The sequence below is a fragment of the Psammomys obesus genome, unplaced genomic scaffold (assembly GCF_907164565.1).
Source record: "Psammomys obesus unplaced genomic scaffold, mPsaObe1.curated_primary_1811, whole genome shotgun sequence".
Classification (NCBI taxonomy): domain Eukaryota; kingdom Metazoa; phylum Chordata; class Mammalia; order Rodentia; family Muridae; genus Psammomys; species Psammomys obesus.
Window position 1 is genome coordinate 942,846 of NW_026590681.1, and position 26,298 is coordinate 969,143.

Sequence of the window (26,298 nt, forward strand, 5' to 3'; positions counted from 1 at the left end):
GTGAATAAGTATGTGGGGGAGGGGCATGGGGACAATGACGACAACACAGTGAGAATTGCAGGACTATAAAGGATGAGTGACTATGAGGAGAAAAGCTTGTGAGCTGAGGGAGTTTAGGGTAAGGGAGGAGACAAGAAGGGCTAGGATGCTAGCATGGACTTTGAAATGTGATACTGAGGTATACTGGAGGCCAGCATTAGCTGTAGTTTTTGTTTTCTCAGGACAGGGTTTCTCTGTGTAGCCTTGGCTGTCCTAGAACTGTAGATCAGGCTGGCCTCAAACTCATACAAATCTACCTGCCTCTGCCTCCCCAGTGATGGGATTAAAATTCATGCGCCACTACTGCCTAGTGACTTTGATATTCTAATAGGCATCACAGGTAGCAATATGTCCCTTTTGTCTGAGGTAAAGGGAACAACTCCTTTTGGTAGAGAAGAACCTGAGGAATGCTGTCCTCCCCCACCACCTGTGCCCCAAGACAGGGTTTCTCTGTGTAGCCGTAGCTGTTCTGGACTTGCTTTGTAGGCAGGCTGGCCTCTAACTCACAGAGATCTTCCTGCCTCTACCACCCTGAGTGCTGGGATTTCAGCACAGTTTGGATTGCTGGCTTTTATCTAACCACCAGAAATCTTGCTATAGTCCAGACTGAGCTCACTTACGGATATTTGGACTGCCTTTGGGGTTTAGGGAACTGGAGTTGCCTTTGGATTTTACAGCTGGCTGACCAGCAAAGCCCCAGGGGTCCCCTTGCCTCCACCTCGCTCGTGCTGAGATCTCAAGGGCATACCACAGTGTCTGGCCCTTTTCTGGTTTCTGGGATTGAGCTCAGGTCTTCATGCTTTATGCAAAACCTTCAGCAACTGAGCCATCTCCCTATTCCTTGATCTTTGTCTTCATATGTTGTGTGTAACTGTTCTTATGAGACATCTTTGAGAAGGACTTTTGGGGAATTGGTTCTGATTTGCTCTGTTTATGAGTTGGTATAGAGTGGTCACGCAGCAGTTAATTCCAGATGGGGGGAGCATATGGGCCCTGTCTTCTTAGTACACTGAGAAATGGGTTACAACACAGGAAATGGTCAATATTCATGTTTTGCTTTTTTAGCAAACATGAATTTTTTTTTAACAATGAGTGGTTTCATTTGGTTGAACTGAATGTTTGCACAAAGATATAAATAGTAACAGAGATTAGCATTCTACAAGAAGCCAAGCACTGTCACTGTTTCCGCACAGGTGCACTAGGGATCTTGTAGCCTCGGGAACTTCAAGGGGCTTCTGCAATGGAGACCTTCCCTGTCCAGTGTACTTTTCTCACTCAGAGACCATGAAGTATCTCTGACATTCCTGGTCTCCAGTAAGCAGAGTTAAGAACTATTTCAGTTATTAATACTATTTGAATTATTTTTGTTCCCATAGTTTCTGACTGACTAGCATATGGCCTTACTCATATTGTAGAGTTTAGACATACTGGTCAAACCTAGTTTCCTGATATGAGGTATCTTAGATGTCACTTGCAAAATTCCCAACTAAATATTAGTGATCAGTGATGGTATATAATTCAAATCTAACCCCTCAGCTATATGTGCAAACAGCTTTTGGGATAAAATTATGATGTGGCCCTGTTTGACATTGTTGTTCTGCTTTGTGATGGGCTGAGGTATAGGATTATAAACATGCAAAAATTCAAGAAGCCTGGGAGAATGAGGCCCTGGGCAGTTTTAAGTATGTAAGTTGGCTCTTAATGCTGCTGTGCCTGCAAGTGCACAGAATGGTTGTTTACTTGAAGCCAGCACATGCCCAGTAGGGTGGCTGTTCCTTGAGGGAAGGACAGTATTGTTTTATCTGTCGCTGTGCTGTCTGCATCTAGGCTAGGGCCTCCAAGAAAGCAGGTATTTAGCTAGTGTTTTTCAAGTACTATGTGAAACCTCTGGGTTCTGGTTACTTCCGTAAGTGTCTACCCTCGAGTGCTTCCTCGTGTTCGGAGAACTGAAGTCCTGATTTTCTGGTTGAAATTACTGTTTGGGTTTGTTCCTTCTCTCTGAATAAAGCCAAAAGTTTCTTCAAAATACTATCTAATTTTTTAATGTAAATTTCCTTTACAGAGTTAGGTTTTCCATTACTGTAACAAATTCCTGAGATGATCAGCTTACAAAGAGAAAAGTTTTGTTTGGGTACTCTGGTTTGGAGGTTTCACTACACATTTGATATATGTATGCTGTTGCTTTTGGGTCTACAGCAGGCAGCACATCATGGCGGGGATTACACGGTGGAGCAAAGCTCTCCTCCCTTCAAGGATACCAGAAAATGAAAAGACACAGGGAAAGGCAGTGTGTATCTGGCCCCTAAAAAGCATACCCCAATGACCAGACCACCCACTAAGCCCTATATCAAATCTGTTCCACCTGCCAATAGCACCCAGTTGGAGATGTGAAGTTGGAAATGTTTAGCACATTTCAGTAACATTTCAGATCTAAACTATAGTAGTCATTCACATTACATATGATTCCCATCATTGACTTAATTGGCATATCTGTCTATCACCACTCCTGCTGTGCCTTTGAACCCTAGGGACTTACTTGCTTGTCTTAATAGCTGAAAGATTGTGTGCGTGACAGACACCTCTCTATTTCTTCACCCTCTAGCCCCTGGCAACCCAGAGCCTGTGTGAGGCACTCCAGTATCACCCCTTGGCCCTTGTCAGTTTTCAGTTTGTCCTCTGTTCCTCACTTGGAGTTCTTGACTTTTCAGAGTGTGAGAATTATAATTAGCTTCAGCTGTCAACGTGACACAAACCTAGAGTCACCTGGGAGAAAGGGAACCTCAACTTAAAAGTTGGATAGCCCATCCTGGCTTGTGGTCCTGTCTGTGAGGCATTTTTTTTTTAAAACTGCTAACTGATGGCAGGAGGGCCCAGTCCACTCTGGGCAGTGCTATCTCTTGGCAGCTGGACTGGGGTGAATAAGGAAGGGAACTGAGCAAGCCAGAGGGAGCAAGCAAGCCCTGAAGCATCACTCCATGCAGTCTGAATGAAGCTTGTAATCTGCTTCAGTTTCTTGCCTTGGGCTCCTGCATTAATGTCCCTTCATGATAGAGTGTTAACCTGTAAGCCAAATACTTTCCTCGCCGACTTGCCCTTGGTCAGTGTTTAGTCACAGCAACAGAAAAGCAAAGAAAAACAGGGAATTATTTGGAGCAGGAGGAAGGAAGAGCACAGAGTATTTGTCAGAATGTGTGACAGTCCTCATCACTAGTGCCTTGCCTCTGCTTACAGTGCTATCATCAGTGAAAGGGAGCAGAGCTCAGCTGTGGGGATCTGCTTGGAAGTCTCCAGGGTGAAGGCTGGCTTTAGCACCTTTGTTAGGCTTGATTTGTTCCAGAGGAAATTTGGAAAGCTGGAAAACCCTAGGAAAATGAAATAGTCTAGGCAGTTGGAGAAATAATGGAAAAAGATAGTCACCGGAGGAATTTGAGATGCTTGGTTTCAGTTTTTTACCTTCTAGAATTTTTTGTATCCATATGGACTTCCCCACTTGCTGAAATATCAGAGAAACTCCCCCCTTAAGGAATTCTTGACAGCATCTTGGAAAGCTAAAGTTATAAATATTGTAAATGGTATGCTAGATAAAGTTGCCAAATCACAGGAAAGAGCTGGGCAAGGCAACAGAGCAGGAAGAGAAACAGGCAGACAAGGAGCAATGAGCCACACCCAGCCTGATTTCCACTTTCCCAGGCTTTCCAGTTTCAAGCCCACTTTGATAAACTCTCTCTAGCTCTAAAGCAGCTTTGAAATCTGATGACAGTGGCTAGGGCCTCAGTGTAGAGGTTAAGTTGACTTTTTTTACGTTAATAAATTGACTGAGCATGTTGGTTTATTCCTATAATTCAACGCTAGGGAAAATAAAATTAGTGAGTTTGAGGCCAGCCTGGACAATAGAGTGAGACTTTGTCTCAAATAAACAAACAAACAAAAATAGGGCTGGTGCCATAGCTCAGTGAATAAAGATGCTTTCTGGGGATCTGAATTTGATCTCTAACATACATTTAAAGGCAGAGGGAGAAAACTGGCTCTAAAAAAATCTCCTGACCTCCACGTGTAGGCTGTGGTACACATGCCCAGGCACAAACACATGTGTATGCGCGCACACACACTGTTAATCAGTTAAAAAAAGAATCTTTAGGAAGAAAATAAAATAACAACAACAAACGGAACTAGTAACTTACTTTTAAGTTTGTGACAAACAATTGTACATCTTGGAGTACAGCTTAGTGTTTCAGCATTTACATAGGCCGCATGGATTGTCTTGTATACAAACTCTCCATCATTTTGAACATGAATTTGAGGGACAGCATTCCTGTTCTCATGTCTAGCTATTCTGATTGTATAATAGTATCTATTCTTGTTGACATTCTTTGTGATAGAAGGCTAGAACTCATCCCTCCCATCTGGTCATGACTTTGTACCCATTAACCATCCCTAAAAGTAACTGACAAGCCAGCCAGGAAAGCAGCAGCTGGGTGATCTACAGAAGGTCAGGCCCAGATGCTCCCTCTATTTTCCTGTCTAGAAAAAGATGGACAGTGGACACATGACCTCTCCTTTCTAAAGTCTCCTTCTGAAATAAAAACTCTATGTGAGCTTTCCTGGGACGGCACTGACAGAGGTGGGGGGAAACAAAAGCAAGGCCAGCAGAGTAGGCGCCTGGCAGGTCCCCTTAGCATGTACAGGAAAGGCAGCTCCCAGGTGACTGGGCCTTGGGAAGGCATATCCCCTAAGTGTAGTTTGTTTTTGTGTTTGTTTGTTTGTTCGTTGAGTTGATATTCTTATTTTATTCATTTATCTTACTTTTGTAAGCAGGCATAGAAATACTTTGTCTTACGTGTCTGGAGCCCTTGGGAACCCTGACTAGTGAGAAAATATGTTTCCCAAAGGCATGCGTGCGTAGGGAAACCGGAGTCTGGAGGGCCGTGTACATGCTGATAAAGTAGCAGCAAACGTTTACCATGTTCGGCGCATAGGGGAGGGGTTGAGCAGTCTCAGCTGTAAACATCCAGGCAGGGAATGCTGCGGCTGCCATCTGTGCACATTGATCAGTCCTGCTTTAGCTCTTGGGCTTGGACAGAGCAAGGCTTTGCCTTTCTGAGCCTGACCCATATGAGAAACGGCTTTCCCAGTTTCCCATGGGTCTGAGGCCTTGAGTTCCTCAGCATGGCCACTTCCATGTCGACCACACTCATTCATTCACTTGGAGCTTCCTCTGCTCCTACAGAAGTGGAGACAGGTTATCAGAGAAGCATGTAACCATTAGATAGGAAACATTCCTTGTACATGGGATCAGATGTTGAAGGCTATTTCTGTGCCTTCTGATCCCGTTTCTAGGCCATAATCCCTAGAGCCTCATGTGGAGGCTGTGGCTGGAGCCATGCCCAACATAGAATAGCCCATCTGCAGGCTTGCTGGGAAGGATGTGGCTGCAGTTGCCTTGGTGATGGGGCAGGATGTAGTCCTGACAAGGCTTCTTCCCCAAACGATGGAAAGGTCCTGCCTTCCCTCCTCCCAACCTCTGCCTCTTCCTTAGGCCTTAACACACTTTTCCCTTCATTCTTTCAATCAGCAGGTATTAAGTACCTACTATGTAGTGATTCCTCTCAGGGCCACATTAATAAACAAAGCTGATGAGGCTTCCCTGTCTGTGGCCTGACATGCTGCTTCTTCCTTTGGAAAGAGTTGCTAAACTTGCGCGTGGCTAGAACTTCTTCCAGTATGCATGTTGCCACATCCTCTTCTTTTCTGTTACTACCTCGACAGCTTGTGATACAGCACATGTCCTCACATGTGCACTACTGAATGTCTGTTCGCCCACATTGCACGTATAGGCCCCACAAGGTCAGACGTCATGTATGTTTCTTTCACCGTTGTGTACCCATTGCCAGCACATTGCCCACCACCCGGCAACTTCTCAGTACATACGAGTGAGTGAATAAGTAAATGCCTATTGTTTTTATTCTGCTTTAGATATGTGAGTATACACCTTTCTTCCTTCCCATCCCTGTCCCTTTCTCAGGGTTTAACACACGTTCCCCTTCATTCTTTCAGTCAGCAAGTATTAAATACCCACTATGTGGGCATCCCTTTCAGGGCCACATGAATAAATGACTGTATACGTGTGAGTGCAGGTATACATATGCCATAGCGTGTGTGGGGAGGACGGCCTTCCTTCCACTGTGGGATCCAGGGCTGAAACTTAAGTCACTGGGATTTGATGGCACAGGCACTTTTACCTAGTGCTAAGCCATCGGGACTGACCAATGGTGGCTATTTTTGATGGCAAGTAGCACCATCAGAAATAAAGCTCTCTCTCTCTCTCGCTCTCTCTCTCTCTCTCTCTCTCACACACACACACACACAAGCAAATCATTTGAGCTGATTTTAGAAGTCACACTGCTTTTTCAGTGACAGAACTTGCATGTTGAAATCTAGCCTTGCCTAGGGTCTAGGCATCTTGTGATTAAAAAAAAAAAAAAAAAGCATGGGCATGACCTGGCTTGGCTTTGGTGCATTAGCTCCTTGCTCTCTTCCAGAGAGGATAGCACTAAGGGACACAGTGAGAAGCGTATGTGGACTTGGTATGGCCAGGGGCGCCAAGCTCCATGAAAGACTGTCTTCACTTGCATTCAGCATCTTCATTTGCTATGCTGGTATTCAGAGAAAGATGTTGCCATGGCAACCACCACAACAGATGGTATTTGATCGCTGTGTAAGCTATGAAAGAGATAGGCAACAGTACTTCCTCTGAGGTCTGCTCATTTGTTAGCATGAGACCTAGTCAAACCTTGATCACAACTGAAATACGAGTTTTTTTGTTTATTTCTCATTCCTGGCAGTCTTGGAATTTGCTCTATAGACCAGGCTGGTCTTGAACTCACAGATATGCCCCTGCTTCTGCCTCTTAAATACTGGAATTAAAGTCCATCCTGCCCTACAGGATGGACTTCTGAGTACTGAGACAAAAACTTTCTCTCTCTGTCTCTCTCTCTCTCTCTCTCTCTCTCTCTCTCTCTCTCACACACACACACACACACACACACACACACACACACCTGTAGCGGTTGCCCTGCAGACAGAGTACAGATTACTGTAGAGAACCTATTCAATTGGAGATGATGGCTGACAGTGAGAAAGTGCTTCTCAGTGAAGGCTCTGCTACATTTGGCTCCAAACAACAAGATTCTGGGGAAGGGCACCCAGGCCTTCATCTGTTCCTTTTTCCTGCCCCATCCTTCAGATAGTCACCTTCTGTTTCCAGACCTCTAGGCCACATAGTGGCCCCTGTGCTGGGCTTCCACTGGTCCACATAGACCCACGTCTATGGCAACAATGACAAAATCCTCCTCACCCATCCCTGGCCCCCTCAGGCAGTACTGGAATGTCAGACTTCACACAGATTTGTTTTCTCTTAGCTAATTTTGGAAAGTGGTTTATATTGGCTGCACAGTACTAATGAACAGCTCTGGTCATATTTACATACTTTTCTTGTTAAGAGTCTCTTTTCCCTCTCTCTTCCTCCCAGTGTTAATGGGATCCTCAGCTTACACTGGGTGTCTGGATCACACATGAGCCAGGAGCCTCTTTATAGATAGCACAAGGGCATCATCTTTGAGCTCTGATGAGCACTGGGCTGCTGTTGGGGTGGGGAGGGGTGGCTTGAGTTTTAACAGCTTCAGAGCTAGATTGCTCACCTGTGCTATATTTGGAGGAAAACCTTAAGGTAAATTGTAATCACGAGAGGACCAGGATCAAAGCAGCAGGCCCTGCTTCTGATCTCATTCCAAATGAAACCAGCGGTTGGAATCCAGGCCTGACCCCTTCCTGCTCCCCAGCCTCGCTGTGTTCCTGGGGTGCAGATGAAAAGAGTGAGGGTCCCAGCCCCCCTGTCAGGGGTGATTTCTAGCCCCAGAAGAACATGATTAAAGAATGGATTTGTGACTTGAGGGATTATTTTTTAACTTCTCCTGTGCAGAGTTCGGGACATTGGGAACAGTTTCAAGGTACTTCTGGGCTTGTGTGTGACCCTTGAATGGTGGCCCAGTTTTTATTTTTTCATTTAACATTTTCTGGGAGTGCAGTTCAGCCTTCTGGGTGTTGTCCCTTGGGCTTTCTTGGTGCCCTAATACTTCCTATTCACCTAAGATGTTTCCCCTGATTCATGTCTTCAGGTTTCAGGGGGAACCCGGGTAGGTGTGGAATGGCTCTGTGGACCTCAAAGAGTATGTGGCGGCAGGCCTCTGAGAAAAACAGGAGGGCCTCCTGGGTGCAGTCCCCAGCCCTTCACTGACCTAGGTGATCTTGTTCAGGAGCCTGGCCTGACCGTTCTTGCTCACTTCCCCCATCTTGGAGTCCTCACTAAAACCAATAGCATCCAAAGAATGGAGGAGCCCAGGGGTTGACACCTGCACAGCCAAGCTGACTGACAGAATGAGGATTCTCAGCCTTTGCACTGTTGCTGTTCTGACTGGAGAGACAGAGAGTAAGGATTATCCTCCTACTACGTGCAGGAACATAGTAGGACTGTCATTGACCTCTACCTACTAGATGGCTGTTGACACCCCTCCCCCCACCCACATCAGGGCGGCCTAAGATGTTACCCATACAGCAGAGTCTTCTCTTCCACACTTTCTCCCCACCCAGGGAAGGAATGTTGAATGACACCATGAAATTCTATGAGAATGGTAGAACTTCAAAAAAAATTAACTAAGGATAAAGTATGCCTTATTATGATTATACTTATTCATCCTTCTCAGAACTGAATGCTAAAAGGAATCCTAGCAGATGGCTGAATTGGAATGTAATATGAGTAGCTTTGCAAGAGCCTGCCATGTGCCTCGCACACATGATGCTGTGTGCACTAATGTTCTATACATGTGATGGATAACTGTGTTCCCTGATCCTTGAGAAGAGAGTGCTGTAGAAATACAGTTTTGTAGAATGCATTTCTTAAATTTCTCTCTTTCTATTTCTTTCCTGAACATTTAAATTGCTATTCTAGTACCAAAGTATGTAGTCTTGTTACATGACCCTTTCTAGGGTAAATATTAACTGTATCGCTTTCAATTTTTGCATTGACAAAAATTCAGCGAAAGACAGCTTTTTTTTTTTTCTTTTCCCCTGAAAATATAATGAGCTAAGTTTCTCTTGGCCATATGCGAGATAAAGATGCTCTATTAAAGAAGTAGCATGGGATATAGAAAAGGATAGTCATGGAAGAGTGTGGGTGTACAATATTTTTATTTGGTTTTTAAGATTTATTTTATTTTATATGTATGCTTATTGGCCTGCATGTATGCATGCTACCATGTGTGTGTCTTCTATCTATAAAAACCAGAAGAGGGCACCAGATCTCTTGGAACTAGAGTTGCTGAGAATTGTGATATGCCATGTGGGTGCTGAGACCTGAATCCAGGTCCTCTGGAAGAGCAGCAAGTGCTCTGAACCACTGTGCCATCTCTCTGTTTCCTGTTTGTCTGGAAAACCGACTGGCTTTCAACTTTCAATTCTCCTGCCTCTACTCACCCTCCAAGTGCTTGGATTACAGGAATGAATGTCATGCTTTTATTGTTGTTTCAAAGTGATAATGGCTTGGACTGGAAATGGTTATGCATACCTGTGGTACCAGCTAATCCAAAGACTGAGGCAGGAGGCTTGCTTGATGGGTTGGAGTTTATCCTGGGCAACATAGTGAGAGTCTCTCTTTAAATCAGTATGTGTGTACACACATTGCCTATATTTGTATGTTTGTATACAACAGTGCCTCTCTGCGGATCCACAACTCTCCATTAAATGTTTAGCTGTACACAGAGCAGAAACAAACCATCACAGACAATATTTTCTCTTATGACTAATATTTTCTCTTACAAGTGGATTTTGTAATAGGATAAAAACAGTGTTTAGAAATGTAATTCTTTTGTGGGAGCTGATTACCCACACACACAATGTGCCAGGACATATGCAGCCCAATTTCCCTCTCCCCTCCAAGATGCTAGGGCCTGGTAGTCTCATGACTATACAGCAGCAATGTGCCTAGTGAGGGCCTTCAAGGTGGGCTAGATGCTTGGAAGGAGAGGAAACCTGGGATTTTAAAAAAATGTGCCTGGAGAGAGCACTTCCAGCTGGGGACAGTGTGGGCTCTTCTCAGATGGCACAGTTTTAGCCAGTGTTCCATGGCCTATTTAATGAGGTAGTGAAGTGGCTCTCAGTATTATTAAATTAACTATTTAATAATTATTTAAGTAATTATTTAAATAATTGTTAAATCACTGTGAGAGCCAGCATCCTTTTGAGACCATGATAAAAGCATGGAACTTGTTGGCTGTTATAATACACTCCTGGAATCAAGACTTCAGGAGACAGAGGCAGAGCTACAGACTGGGTGGAGAAGGTGTTATTAATTAAAAAGAAGAAGCAGGAGGCAACCGATATTCTCTGTGAGAGATTTATTAGGAGGGTATGGAGAAAGGGGGTAGCAGGACATGGTGGGGAGAAAGAGAGGAAAAAAGGGGGGATGGGGAGCCGAGAGAGAGAGAGAGAGAGAGAGAGAGAGAGTAAGAGAAAGTGAGGGGGAAAGTAAGAGAGCAAGTAAGAGAGGGACCACGTGTCGGTATCAGCTCTTTAAGGGGGCACAATAACCACACCTTCCAGGTGTGGCCACCTGGCTGGCTGTCGACACATGATGACATCATCATAGGTTGCTGGGTAACCCAGAAGCAGGTTGTGTTCCAAAATACTAACAGAAGGAAAATGCAGATGGTAAGCAGACTGGCCACAAACTTCATGAAAACTGACACAAAGCCAGGCCACACTCAGATTAGAGCTATTCAGATAAAACGCTTCTCATTGGCTGTAGCTATGGAAGGTATCAAGAAATTGCCTGAGAATGGGGAGAAGGCAGTATGTTCATTGAGAAAGACAGTCCTTTGTTAGTTTAGAATAAACTCTGCAGAGTAAGTACTGGTTTGAGTGCATACAAATACTGAAGGCGTCTGGGAAATCCTATTGCAGAAATTAGTTGTGGATGGAAGTGAAACTGTTTATGTGTAGTTCAAATTCTGTGAAGTCCAAAGATTGCTGTACCCAGTCAAAAGTGGTTTCTTTTACTTTTGGTCACCAGAGACATTGATCAAGCCAGAATATTCTCCTTTAAAACAAAAAGTAATTAGGCCTGACAGCTGAAGTCAAATCAGACCTTTGGGAACAACCTAATTGCTTTTTGTTCAAGGCCTGACATCGATTTGCCCTTGGCTTTGGTGTCAACACTAGCAAACATGGGCAGCCTCCCAGACTCTGGCTGGTGGCTCTATCCTTGCTACTGAGAGGACAAAGGACAACGATGTTCCAGAGGTCATGGGCCTCTGTGGTCACTTACAATGCCTGCCAGACTGAGAATTTTGTGGGTAAACACTGATTTCCCGATGAAACTGACACTCACCAATTGGACATTTGGCTGCCTCCATCCTTAGTGACTGGAAATTTCTCCTAGCAGCTGGAGACTGGGTGGGTCTATCCGTTTCATCCCCACCTCTGTGTAAATGGCGACTGCTCCAGTTTGAGGATCACACCGCAGTGACATTGATCAAGATGAGCGATCCCATTCCACCCTGGTTATTTTTGGCATCTATGAGCAATCCAAGGCCTCGACTTCTGGCACCGTGCGGTTGGGATATTAAGTAACAGCTTCCTGTGCGTGTACAGACAGCGCTTTGAGAGTCCTAACCTTGCTCCATCTGTCTCATTGGTCGTTTTGAGTGCACTCTGCTTGCTGTTGGTTCCTTGTGAGTGTGTCAAGAGAAAGCTGAATGGATGTTAAATGTATCTGTGTTTTCCCCCTCTAGATTGAAAACATAGATGCCTGCTTGAATTTCCTGGCAGCTAAGGGAATCAACACCCAGGGGCTGTCTGCAGAAGGTGAGTCAGAGCCCACTTTTCATCATTAGGAATGCCTACCTGTTACCTAACAATTAATTGCTGCAGTGAAGACCAGGGGTGTCCTGGTTGGGTGCCCTTTCAGGCAGAGTTGAGGATGCTAGCTTTCTGACAGCTCACAGATCATTCTAAGAATGCAGCCTGATGTGCATGCCACAGAGGGTGTCAGGGAGAGAGACTGAGAGAATGAGGACATTGCTCCAGTTGGAGAAGTGCCTGCTTGAACAGCACTGATTCCTGGTCCTGTAGTGCAGCAGGATATCAACCAGCCATTATCTGTGGGAAAGAACGTTCAACCACAGAACCAAATTCAACCACTAGCACCCAGGGGGACCGATTAGTCTTTCCCTAGAGGTGGCACCTTACCTTGCTCTTGAAGACAGAGAGAGTGAGGTTTGTGAACACAGCACCACCTTTTAACCTCCTAATTAGCTTTTAATTAACTTGGATTTGGTGCCTAATTAGCGCCAACAGTGTCTGCTAGTGGTTTGTTGTTAGATGGGGTAATGGTTTGGAGCCTGATGACCAGAGTTATCTACCTCCTCAGGCACTACCCCATCTGAAATCTTCTCTCTCTCTCTCTTTACTCTCTTACTCCCTCTCTCTTGCTCTTTTGCTCTCTCTCCTTCCTTTCCCCACCCCCTGTTTGCAAACACAGGCAGCTGCCAGCTCTGAAGCTGCCATAGGCCAGGCATCTTCCCAACCCTGTTAGGCTGCACCTGCCTCCAGTTTTCCCGGAACAGGTCAAGAGCAGTTGGGTCGTTCCAACTGCTCCTCCTAGCATAGCAGGAGTGCGCTCTGAAAAGATGAAGGGGAGCACTGGCCCTGGAATCTGGGGTGGGGCTGAGGGGAGCAGTGAGGCCAGAGTCCACAAATAGAGCAGGTAAGTTTGCAAACCTCATGGCTCCTACGTGGCCATAGGCCTTGTCTTCGCTAAGAGGTGAAAGCTTGGATCTTCTGAACCATTGTCTTCACCATGTTGGAGGTGGGTGGCCTACATGGCTTCTGGGAATAGTGTGCTTCTGTGTGGAATGTGTCAGGAAGGGGTTGTAATTCTCCTTTTAACAAGCCTGGCGTTGGGCAGGCCTGGTCACCCCACTCCATGAGTCTCTGGAGTAACTTGGCCAACCTTAATATCAGAACTTACAGAAGGATCCTTAGAAAATTGTCCAGCCTAGACTGTGGGCCTCGTCTTGGTGGTCTTTGTGTACATTGCAGGGATCTATGTTCAGTGGTAGACGCAAATTCAGTGTACAGATGTTCGCCTGTGTTATTCCTGTGTTGACCAGTAGGTGGCAGAACATGTACTTCTTAGTGTCTGGAATGGCGCAGGCCTCTGTCCTCCCGTAGAGCACCTGCAGGGCCTTTTAGAGTTGTGCTCTCCAGCAAGGAGATGTTGACTGTATGGTCTTGCCTTCCTCCCTGAGGCCTGGAGGTGAACCCTGGCCACTTACCAGCTGTCTGTAGTCTGCCTTTGTGCTTCATTTGTTCTGCCATCTGCCCTTCTTCTCTCTCCTCTAAGGCATAGGTGTCTGTCTGCCCAGTAAGTATCTACTGAACAAATGCCAATTGTGCTCTAGTGAGCCTATCTGCATTGGCTCCAATTTTCGCAGCTGAAGCTGGAGTTTATGGAACTCGTGGTTCACTGGCTGGAAGCTATAATGAGTGGGGCTGGGGAGATGGCTCAATAGATAAATTGCTTTTTGTGTGAGCATGAAGACCTGAGCTGGAGCCCACAGAACCCATATAAAAAGCTGGTCATGGCATCTCATGCCTTGCCTATAAAACCTAGTACTTGAAGTTGAGGAAATAGAGGTTGGTGACAGGAGGATCCCTGGGGACTCAGTGACCAGATAATTAGCCAATTGGTAAGCTTCGGGTTCAGTGATGAGAGGCTCTGTCTCAAAAACCCAAGTGGAGAGTGATAGAGGAAGACATCAGAGGGTGGCCTCTACAGGCTCCCACACAGTGCATTTGGACACAGACATGTGCATACACACACACACACACACCCACACTCACACACAGATTATGAGTGACATCTCTGGTAAGTACCTATTCACCTTGGAAAAGCTAGAGACAGTCCTATCCCTGGAAAGGCTGTCTAAGAAGGGCATCTGGTTTGTTTGTTTGTTTGTTTGTTTGTTTGTTTTTACTTGCACTGGGTCCTGTACTTCCAACAAGCATGCTCTTATTAGTCATAATCAACTTGTAGACCTGGGTACCCAAAAAGTACCCCGTGTGCCTAGCCCTCAACGGAGTGTACCTCATTCTTGACCCCTGCTTCCTCACCACAAGGAAGCACGGATGCAGGGCCTGGAAGAACAAAGCCCAGGTATTCTCAGGAATCCCTCCCCCCAGAACAGGTTGTCAGATATGACAGGTGGAGTCTGGAAGGACTGTGGGCAGGGCAGATTTTGAACATCACCCCAGGGCAGGGCAGGCTTAAACTGGCAGATTCTGGCACATCTCCAAGAGCAAAAAGATGGGGCCAAACTTCAAGGGCACCAAGAGTGCAGGAGGTGTGGGCCAGCCCCCCTACCCAGACCAGCGGCATCTCTGTGGCCTGTCGCTGTAGCCACTGCCCCTGGGCACCCACTGTCTGGACCTGGAACAAAGACTCTGTTTGGCTCTCTAAAGGCAGGTTGGGACAGGCTTGCACTATTACAGCACCTCAGGACAGGTGCACACAGCCCGCCTGTTCCAGAGCCAGCTGTAATCACTGGGAAAGGGTGGAGGTGTATCTATGGGGCTTTCCAGCTGCCAGCATGCTGCTTCTGAGGAGGAGGAGCCTGGGGCATTCAATTGGCTTCAAAAGGAAAACAAAAGGCATTAAGACAACGTCATTTTTTAAGTGCTGTGATGATTTTTCTGACATTACAGGTGACTGTGAACATGAGTGGAGGCAAGTGGGAGGCCCTGGACTCAGCAGTCGTAGGCAACTCTTGTAGGTGACTCCCAAAGGAGGAAGGAGTGTGCGCTTTTGAAGTGAAATCAGCTGCCAACTTGCTCCTCCTTTCTTCTTGGGTGGGAGACTAGGAAGTCTCTCTGGACCCTTTGGGTGCAGAGAACAGGTGGAGTGTGTCCATTTACTGTCCTCACATCAGCAGGGTGTGGCACTCAGTGGCAGTTTCTGTCCCTCTGCACAAGGGTCCCCACGGGCTCTGCTTCTGTGCTTTTGTCCCAACTTCCCCATAGATAGTGCCGGTCCAAGGCAGTTATGCAGGCAGCTCGTCAGCAGGAGCAGTGTCACAGACCCACGGGGCTGGCGGGAGTTGGAGAGGAGTTTCACAGTTGCCACCTGCAGCCTCCCCCTCGCTGGGGAAGCTTTGTTTCACACCACATAAAACCAAGTCTGAAGGTGCTACTTCTAAGCCCAACTTCTGGGGTGTAGAGCCAAGGGTATCACAAGTTTAAGCTCATCTTTGGTTATATACTGAGACCAAAGCCAGACTGAGCTACATGAGACCTTGTCTCTAAAAACTAAAACAAAACAAACAAACAACCCAACCTTTCATGTATCCATCGTACCTGTCATTTATATTATCTCTGCAGGTTTATCTTATATCTAAAATAAATTAGTACTTTTATGCATTGGGAACAAAGGGATCAGGCAGAAACCAAAGAAGGGATATGTCCTGACAGTAGTGAACATCACCAGAACTGAATGGTCTGTGACATTTGTTATTCCACAGAGGATGGCCCAAGAAGAGAAAGCAAGTATTTCACCAGCCAGAGTCTCCCTGGGCCAGGCACTTCAATCTGAGTGTTCCTGTTTTTAATCCGTATCAGTCTAGGTGACCTTGGCTGATCACATGCAGAATGAAGCTCCCTCCCAAAGCCTTGGGAAGTGTCAACATTCTTGTGGGTTTAGGGCTTTTGTTTCTAGGTTTCCTCTGTGGAGCTGGCTCACCAGACAAATACCATTTGGAAATGTGGGCAGAATACAAATCTAGCTATTTGGGAATCTATCTGTCTGTTATGGACCACCCATAGGATAGGCCATGTGGCTTTTAGAGCTTTCAACTTTTTTGAGTTCTTTGTGATATGAAAACAAAATTTCACAGTTTATCAGCTGAGGAACAGACAAGCGATGTATGGTATGTCCATATAGTGATGTACTATTCAGCACTGTAAAGCCCATGCATGCTCTAACATGGTTGAACAAAACTTATACTTATAGCCCAGAGATGGAAGGCTTGCCTAGTGTGTGTGAGGTCTTACATTCAACCCTCAGTGCTATAAAAAGAAAGCTTAAAAAATATGCTTAGTAAAAGAAGCCAATATAAAAGCTTACAGATTATGTGATTTACATACAGTGTCTAGGAAAGGCAAATCTGAAGAGGCAGCGGATTCATGGCCACCTGGACTTTTGGGACTGATTGCCTTTAGTGCAAGAAATTGCATTAATAGAAATGTTCCACTATGAGAACTGATTAAACCCACTAAAAAAATCATTGGATGGTATACTTAATTTTATGTATAGGTACTAGGTGTGTGATACTTCAGTTTATTTGAAGAAGAAGAAAGAAAGCCACTGTTGAACTTGGTCCACTATTAGTATTTTTTGTGATGATTTTCTTTGCATGGCCCTCAGATTCCCTGTCAGGCTTCCCTTGGGTGGAAAGCCCCACAGGGAGCTAAGGCAGCTGCAGGTTAGAGGGCATGTGTTTTCTGGGCTCAGAATACACAGTGAAGTGGTACTGAAGGCTCTGGGTGCTCAGTTTCTCAATCCCATGGCAAGGTACATTGAGATGTCCTCAGTGGTGGTAGAAGGAACTGGAGGCTCCTCCGCCTTGAGCACGAAGTCTCTAAGGGATAGACTACAGAGATTCAATCCCCCGTGGTTGGCTTAGGAGTTTTCATGATCTTTATAAGAAAAGTGCCAAGAAAAAGTGTGTTTGGTAGAGTAGTACCATGACCTCTGACAGGTGGAGACACTTCAGGGGAAAGGGAAGCAAATAGTCATGAGCAGCAAGTGGCTTGATGGCCACAGTCTAGGGCCATATAGAGAGAGTAGACTCGCCCAGCACTGACAGCTGCACCCACCGGGTGGGCTGACAGGTTTTGGATACTGATGTGGACATGCCCACTGCTATGTCAGGCAGGTCCTGAGCCCCTGGACATTCTGGGGCTTTTTAGTTTTTCTTGTTTGTCCTCCTTGTTTTTCTTGTGTGGTTTATTTTAAAAAATGTATTAAGGAATGTTCGACACACCAGGAGACTAAAGAATACTATATGCCCAGCAGTTACCTCAATAAATAAAACATTATCTAGTCTGTTTTTAAATTCACCACATATGATGGGTATGCAAGCAAGCCAAGTCACACAGTGTTAGGAAAACTATCCCTTGAGCTAGGAAATAAAAACCTGGATTCAAGTCCCACCTTGGAGAGTTTCTTTCTGAGTTTCCACCCCATAAGTAACAGAGGTGACAATACCCACCCCCATCCAGGGTGTTAAAATGACAAACACAATGCGCTTGTGTCTAGCTTGGAGGAGCACAATAGTCAGTCATAAAGCTTGATAATTATAAACCACCCACCGCCCCAATAACTGGAAAAGGCACAATAATAGATTTTACATAAATTTCATCTCCACGAATAGCTGTTATCTCTCCAGTGAATTCATGTTTTGCGGGACATTGGTGTTTCCCCCTTGTTCCTTCATAGGTGTTCACCTGAATGTCTGTACTTGAATTTCATCTCTGACTCGGGTCTCTGTCCAACTGACGGCCACTGATATGTTGTCTTTTACTGTTAGTTTCAGTTGCCCCATAACTGAAGCTGCTGAATGAGCAGTCCTCCCTGCCCCAGCCTCACAATATGTGATGCCTGAGTACTTAAAAGGACATTTGGGGACAGGATGCAGCTCCTTTGGTTTCCTTGGGCTGGAGAAGAAGGCAGCTGGAGCTACACAACAGAGCTAGGGAATGTGCCCTCACCTCTGGCACTTTCTGTGGAGCTGTGTAACAAGGAGTAGTTCATAAGCAATGGCTCGGCATTGGACTAGGTCAGCCCTGACTTTCTCTTGTCACTGTGTGTCGTTAAGAGCCCTAGTGTGGTTTGGGACTGGATAGATGGCTTTGTAAGGACAGGCATCTGCCGAGCCTGACCACCTGAGTTCAGTCCCCAGGGCCCACATGATGGGAGGAGAACACTGACTTCCACAAGCTGTCTCTCTGACTTCCACAGGTATGCCATGGCGTTCCCCTTCTCCTTGTGCACACAAAGCAAAGTGCAGTTTAAAAGTAATTATAGTCTAGGGACTACAGAGATGTCCCAGTGCTTAAAAGCATTGGCTGCTCTTACAAGGACCTGGCTTCAGTTCCCAGTAACTACTTTCAGGGAATCCAGCACCTTCTTCTGCAGGCAAAAGACACACAGGCTTTGAGTCTTACAACATGAAAACACATGTAAAAAATACAGTTACATCCATTTATGCACATAAGATACTCATGCATAAAATAACATATATAAAATACAGTGTACACACATTTATGCACACAAGATACTCATATGCATAAAATAACCCTTTAATAAATAAACCATAGTTTGCACAGTAACTTTGGGAAAGTCATCACTGTGAGAGGGATCATGGCTACCACATGGAGCTGGAGCTGTATGTCCATTTTCTTTGGGGTTCTGGAGCTGTGGTCTTCCTATAGCACAAGAGTGGTAGAGAGCATCATTGAGTACACACTGTGAGCCTTGGCAGAGATGCTCTCATTTGCTCTGTAAAGACAGCTTTGTGTGTTGGGGGCTGGCTATGGAAGTGTCATTGCCCGGAGAGGAGGTGACTCGCACAGCAGGAGAGTGTGGAGTGCAGGCTGAGTCTGGAGGTGTAGACTTCGTAAATTCTGTGCTGCTGCAGTCAGCCTTCTAGCCTGCTGGCTTCCGAAGTGCGGCCTCACAGCCTGGGGAAAGGAATGCTTCAGCAAAGCAAATGCTTTGTACTGGTCTAACTTGGGGGAGGCAGTTGCACACAGGTCCGAAGCCCTGGCTGGCTACCCTTCCTTCTTTGCGGGGAACACGGCTTGTCCTGGAGGCATACATTACTTTCCTTCACATATTCTTCTCTGCATTGGACTCTGGAGGAAAGTCTTGTGCCTTCCTGGGCAGGTTTTCTCTGCTAGAGACCTGCACTCCCCCTATAGGCCACTGACTCCCACCCTCTCACAAGGCCCCTAAAGCTTGGCTTTGGTTTTTGTAGCTCCCTTACTCAACAGGACAGCAGGTGGGATGGGGGCGGGTATGGAGAATATCATCTCCCTGGGTTTTCTTCTCTGACGTTCCTCTGTTCCTCTTCTTCGGTGGCCCTACTATACCCCCTTGGGGTCAGGGTAGCCTCTGGCCGTTGGCAGCTGTTGTTTAAAATGCTCCATAAAAGGATAGATGCTCAGCTTCTGTATGGAATAAATATTTTATTCCTTGCCACAGCTCTTTATACATGCCTTGGGGCAAATGCATTTTAATATCTGAAAAGTGCTGTCTGGAATTTAAAATCCTTCCCACTCTGTTCAAATTTATTTTAATATAGGAAGTATTCCGTGGGAGTCCTGATAAAAGCTGCTTCTTATGCTCTCACCCCTCACTCAAAACCCTCACTCAAACCTGAATTAGAGTTATAGATTCAAGGGACAAGAGAGGCTGAGCCATGAGTTTAAAAGGAAGATGACTGGGTAGAGGAAAGAAAGGATTTGGATTCAGTGGTGGCCGCTTGGCTTGTCTAGTGTGGCTTGAGGCTCAGAATGTGAACTTGGCAGACCGGCCAAGACCATAGTGTCTCTGCCAGTACCAGAGAGAAATCCAAGACCCACAGCTTTGCCCAGATCACGGGCTCAGGCTCAGTCTTGAGGAGGACGCTCATTCTTTCAATGGTATTCTTACTGAGAAGTTCCTTCTGGCCCTTGCCAGCCAGCCAGCCAGTTCTGACTCGCCTGATATATCTACTACAACCCCATGAGAAGGCTAAACTAATTTCTCCATCGTTTAGGCGTGACTGTAATGGACCTCTAGGAGTTGAACGCATGTGGGATGAAGAAGCCCATTGAGTGTGGAAAAGAAAGGCTGACAGAATCTCTATTTTATTTAAATTTTGCAAAGACATTCTTGCACACTTGTTCTAAAAGCTTCTATACATATTAAGCAAGGAACTTAAGTTTTAGTTTTGAAAACAACAAGCAGATTGACTATGCTAAGTCATTTCCAGTTTAGACCGAGAGGGCATGTTACACACAAAATTAGGTTTTCCAAAAAAACATTTAAATTTCATGGCAGCTTCAACCATGCCATCAATTGGACAAGGTTTACTGTTTCCCGTATTTACGCCCCTGCTGACAAGAACCTCTCTATTGTCTTGCAGAGATCAGGAATGGGAACCTCAAGGCCATTCTAGGCCTCTTCTTCAGCCTCTCCCGATACAAGCAGCAGCAGCAGCAGCAGCCCCCGAAGCAGCACCTCTCATCATCACCTCTTCCACCTGCTGGGCCTCAGGTGGCCGGGACGCCTTCCCACTGTCAGGCTGGCATTCCTCAGCAACAGGGGCTGGCCACTCCCCAAGCTCCGTGCCAGCCCCTCCAGCCGGCTTCGTATCAGCAAGCAAAAACACAAGCAGAAATGCAGTCCAGGTGGGCTCCTCTCTGGGACAGATGGTGCTGCTGATCCCCAGGCATCCTTCACCCTAGCTGTGTAGGGTAGACTGCGCGATCTGTTCTCATCTGTGAGGAACTAGCATGGCTTCGAGATAGATACAAGACTCCTCTATGCCCAGTGGAGATGTGTGCTGGTACAGGTCAGAATGGTCAGCAGCCAGTGCTGTTACCTGCTCCTGACATAACTGGCTTGTAAGAGTACTCCCATGGCCTAAATCACTGCAAAAATGGACTCCAGATCCCTTCGGTGTTGACCTACAAGCCGAGTGTTCACTCAGATGCAAAGGTCATCTTCCTTAGTGCACGCAAAAGTTCTGTGCTGACACATGACCCTCCTTTGCCACAAGAGAAGTAGAGGCAATGCCTAAGAAAACTGGCAAATGGCAATAGGAGTCAGCTGCTTTCCCAAAGGGGCGGGCAGTCTACTCTCGGGAGCAGTGACCGTGGATGTGACTGGATTCTGTTGACCCTAGACAGTGGGAGCCATGTGCCTCAAGCTTAGTGGAGGAGGCTCATGAGCAGGAACCTCCCCTGCCTACAGGATAGGGGCTGGGATATTGCCACTGTTTCCAGAGGGACCCATGCCTGCCACTCACACTGGCCACAGAATGAAGGAAAGTGGAGTTTACAGCCTGTATTCTTCAGTGGGAACAGACATGCAAATTCCTAAGCTATTCTATAAAAGATTTCCCACAAGTCATTTGCTTTAAGGGTGGGGGTGAAAAGACTGGTGGATTAGGAACTGGAATGCTTTTGACTTAGGAGAAAGTCCTGTAGAAATGCCCATTACAACTGCCTTCTTCTCAGCCAGCAGTTGTTAGCTGTAAAAGCTAGTGCCACTGATCTGATTGGTTGCTTGATTTCATTGACTGTGTGCTGAAAAACACCATGCCCCAGAGCACCAGTACAGAAGGCTTCTCGAACTCTTTGGACCCTTTAACACATGCTAGCCACAAACCCAAGCCCTAAGCTGCTTGACCCCACCTTCCAGTCACAGTTGTGTTTCCCCCATGAAAAGTACAGTTTCCCACCTGGCGGGGTGTTAAAGCCAGGAGTTACCAGTCTAATGTAAATGAGACCCCTCAATTAATTATCTAATTATCCAACTTGTGTTATGGAAATTTGTGAAATAGAGTTGCATGAACTAGTGATGAGAGAGTGAGAGAGACACCAAGCAGTCAGCACTGCGCTCTTTCCTTGGAAGGATGACTGACTGGGAACGGTCCCCTGGCTGGAGGCTGGCTGGTAGCCCTGAGGGATTTGTTCACAGATCCTTTCCCTGAGATGCTCACTGGAATTATAGTGCAGGCAAAAGGTTCTGTAGAGGGAAGTGGAGAAAGTGCCATAGTTAAGTTGTTATGATTGTTGTTGCATGTCTGCTAGGAACCCTGAATCTGCCGGTTTCCATTCTTTTATCTGGTTAATGCAAAGCCTTCTATGTGCCAGCTGCTGTTAGTCATCTGTGAGTCAAAGATGAATGCTAGCCGTGATGGCTGCTCTGTACACTTTCCTGGCGGAGGCTGCACGCCAAGCCTATGAACGGAGAGGAAGCGGGGGAGAGGCAGTATATCCCCAGGAAGATTATAGGATTCGGGGTTGATGGTTTAGGTTGGGTCAATGAGAAGGCCTCTCTGAGGGCATGGCACCTAGTGAAGGCACATGAATGAAAATAAATGAACCATGCAAACCTCAACTGTAGAGATTTGGCAGAGATCTCCAATGTGGAGGCTCTGGTAGGAGCAAGCTTGGCATGGCAAAATGAGAAGGAAAGGAACTGGAAGGTTGCCTGCAAGCTAAGAAGGCAGCTGCTTACCTTCCAAATGGGGGACAGTTGTGTGTCGATGTGGCACCAAAGTCAGGCTGAATGGAACGCGCATGGACGCTGTACTGAGGCGCCAGGAAGCTACAGGAGGCTCAGGGTTCAGTCAGATTTACATTTTTAAAAACTCTCCAATGAATGAGCTTGTGGGGGAACAAGAGTGAGATGAAGGCCTGTGGCGAAGGATGCCCTCGCACTCTAGGTGGTGTGAGTGACTTGGAACAAGATGGCCTGAGGCAGGTGGAGATAGACTCTGATGGATGTGATAAAAGTTGAATCGAAGGACCTACAACCAGATTGACTATGTAGAGTGGGGGAAGAAGAGGAAGCCTCAATAATAAAGCCTCTATGTTTAGGTTGTAAGAAAACTAACCTGCTGTTAATGGACACTTTACTTCAAGAACATCCACGCCCACAAACAGTTGTTTTTAAATTCATTTACTCCAACTGCAGAAGGGTTCTTACCATAATGTCATGATACCCCAGGGTACCATGGAGTAGGGTTTGTGTGGTTATATCCTCATTCACTCCTCTGTCCCACCAGGCTTGATCACTTGTGCACATGCGTGGTCTCCTCTTATTCTGTGCACTGTTGCAGTTCACTTTTGCTTGCCTGGACATAAGACATCTCACACTAACACGCCAGCTATGAACTTAGGGATGATAAAATCACATCACCGGCTGGCTGGCACTGTGTTATGGACCCATGTCTAGCTGTGGTAGCCCAAGCCCCAAAGGGTAACCATTTGGACCCTTGGTTATTTGTGTCGGGTCCTGGTGCGAGCCCCCTGGATGCCAGGTCTATTGTGGTATTTTGCTAGAACTCTTTGAGAGGCAGACATGCCCACTAAGAAGACATCTAGGTTCAACACGCTTCAGTATGGCAAACACCAAAATTCGCCAGCTTCCTGGGAAGCTCGCCTAGATCACCTAAGGACATGTGAGACACTGGCATAAAGTTGTCAGACAACATGGAGAGCCTCACCACCTTACAGTCTGCATCGTGACTGGGCACTTGACCCATAGTTCACGACGTGAAGTTTCCTACAGTATAGAATCTCTGGGAGGAGCATATTTTCTAAACTTTTCATATCTTTCCATTTCTGTCTACATTAAATGCAATCCATATTCTGTTATTTAAGAAACAGCCGAAAATGGCTCAATTTCATTTTTCCTCACCATTCTCATCTCTCTCCCTTCACTTCCTGAGAACGGCACTTCTTAACCAGGTTTTTCTGTTAATGTAGTACAAGAAAAATGGATGTCAGAATGATAACTGTGTGAGGCTAGGAGACAGCTCTTTGGTAGAGAGCTTGCTGTCCCTAGTGCCCTAACCTTCCTCTAAAAAGGCATTAGAAAGATAAATGGCACAAATAACTATAAATTGATTATCAGATCTGTCCGAGAGTTTTCATATGTGCACATTTATCGGGCATTTGACTTTATACCCCAGTGAACAAACCTGTGAAATATGCACATCAGTACTTTGCAGAGCATTGCTTCAGGAATTATACATGGCTCCTACTTCAAGCATTGCAGTGCATTAGAGAGGTACAGAGACCAGAAGGAGGAGCTGAGACAAGAGGATTGCCACAAATTCTAGGCCAGCCCAAACCGTAAAGTGAAAGCGACTCTCAGAACAGCCTGAGCTATATTGTGAGACCCTGTTGCCGAAGATCAACCCAAACAAAATATAAAGAAAGCCTGTAGCTGAGCAAAGGCAGAAAAGATACTTAGGATGGTATGGCTGGGGAGGCATCCACAACATAAAAGTCCTGAGGCAAATCTTTTGTTTTACAGTCTTTGGGATTAAACCTCGGCCTTGTGCATGTTAGACAAGTGCTCAGTGACTGAGCCATGGCTCCAGCTTTCTTCTTACTTCTTGTTTTAAAACAAGGTCTCAGTAAGTTGCCAGGGCTTACCCTGAACTCATGCTGTAGCCAGGCAAATCTTGAACATGCCATCTGTGGTGGAGTATCTTTAGCGCAATGGAGAAGTAACAAAGGGCACCTCCTCTCCTCCTGCCTCAGCCTCCTGAGCAGCTGAGATCACAAGTCTGGGTTGTAGGTAATCTTGGTTGTAATTTTTTCACATTGTAAATATGTCAGATCACTGAGGATAAACCTGGAGGGCACCAGGTTTAGTGGGAAGAAATATGCAGAGGACAAGCCCAGGGACTTTCTCTTGCCGTGTCTAACGTGTCTCTCTTCACTCATCTGTTCTACTCTTTTCCTTCCTGCCCTGCAGTGCCTCATCCAAGGACTCATCTCAGAGCAAAATCATCCGCTTCACTCTGGGTCAGAAAAAGATCTCTAGGTTAGCAGTCCTCTGTGTCCTACAAAGCATGGTGTAAACCCAGCCCACTCTTCCCGTTGCCTCCTCGCTGGCTGAGTTCCCCTTTGATTCCCCTCCCTGCTCCATGGCTCCAGTTACCCAAACCCAAATATGCTTGGCTAATGATTTAGCTTGAGGAGTTCTGAGAGCGGCCTGGATGGGAGTTGTATGTATGTGTGCGTGAGAAACTTTGTGTGTGGCTGGCTCAGAATGGATGTTTTTCACCGTATTGATTTCACCTCATCACAAGAATCCCACTCAAAGGAAGAGGTGAGTTTCCAGGTAGTTATATGGCGACTTTATGATGAATGTACTTGCTTCCTGCTTCATCCCAGCCCTAATCTGCATCTCCTTTCTGTGTGCCGTGCTTTGGCTATGGTCATTGTTGCTCAGTTACTAATTGGGGTAGGTTTCCTTGTGAGCTGAGTTCTAAAATGTGAATTCAGAACAGAAGGCTGTCTTGTCTTGTCATTATCTTTGGATTCTCCTGCATACCACGGGAAGGTTGCCTCAGTTTCTTGAGGGGGAAATGCAATAGTCTGCAGGCATCCTTCCCAGAACCCTGAGATGGATGCCTGCATCTGGTGTGGGAAACCCCCATTACATCTACAGTCCTATTTCATCCTTACAGCATCCATAAAGCAAGGAGGTAGATCATGTTCATAGCCCCATTTTACAGACAGCGAAGCTAAAATTTCACAAGTGTGATCGTTGCCCCCAGGCTACACAGAAGATGGGAAAGAACCCAAGATGTTTTCACCAGAACCCTTAGGCCGTGCCCACCGTTTCCTTCTTTTGCATTCCGCTGTTGTGTAGTTGTTCAAACCTACTGCTTCAGCCACTGTCCCTTTTCCTTTCCTCTGCCCCGTGGCCCTGAGAGAAACTGCACTGGGCAATCAGCCCCCTCATGACCAGTGCAGTGTTTACTTCCCAAGGAGCTGCCTCTTGAAGGTGAGGAAAAACTGGCCCTTCGTCTCATCCATGTACAGCCGCCAGCTGTCCCCTCCACTAGACTCTAGTAACCTTTCAATTTCTTTTTCGGAAAAACTTGTACGAAGCAACACCCAGCCTGGGAGCGACCTGAGTGGTGAGGGAGAAGCTGCAGAGCGCCGTGCCTCGGTGCACAGCATGCACATGTTGGCTGCTTTCCCTGGTGAAGGAGGGGAGGCCACAGCAGGAGCAGATGCCCCTTCTCTGGTACAATGACCCCACTGAATCCGAACCCCATGCGAATGTGTATACACATGAAAGGAAGGAGGGAGCCTGGAGGAACCTGTGTCTGTTCCCACAAGACCCAGCGCCGTGCCCCAAGAGATAAGAGGACAGGAGCTTGGCTGGGAAACTGTCTAGCAGAAGCACATGCCTCAAAGGAGGCAGCAAGAGTGAGGAACTGAAGGCGAGGGAACAACTACCCCACCCTGAGCCTGTACAAGGAACAGAGCTCCTAGCTTCACCCTCAGCTAAGGTCTGGCTTCCTTTAGAGTCGTCACATCCATCGTCAGTGTGTCTTTTGAGTGTTC

General features: G+C 46.3%; 1 protein-coding gene across 4 annotated transcripts in view; it reads left to right on the plus strand.

Annotated features, from left to right (window-relative positions):
- Nucleotides 1-26,298, plus strand: part of Nav2 (neuron navigator 2) — a 343,708-nt gene that overhangs the window by 132,930 nt on the left and 184,480 nt on the right. Inside the window, exons 4-6 of one of the 4 annotated variants that reach the window (XM_055608371.1) lie at nucleotides 11,883-11,955; nucleotides 20,337-20,601; nucleotides 24,692-24,760. In XM_055608371.1, the coding sequence (XP_055464346.1) occupies nucleotides 11,883-11,955; nucleotides 20,337-20,601; nucleotides 24,692-24,760 (407 nt within the window). Of the gene's footprint in view, nucleotides 1-11,491; nucleotides 11,545-11,882; nucleotides 11,956-12,790; nucleotides 12,857-20,336; nucleotides 20,602-24,691; nucleotides 24,761-26,298 lie in introns of those variants that run through there. The other 3 variants (XM_055608368.1, XM_055608367.1, XM_055608369.1) reach the window with 3 other exon arrangements.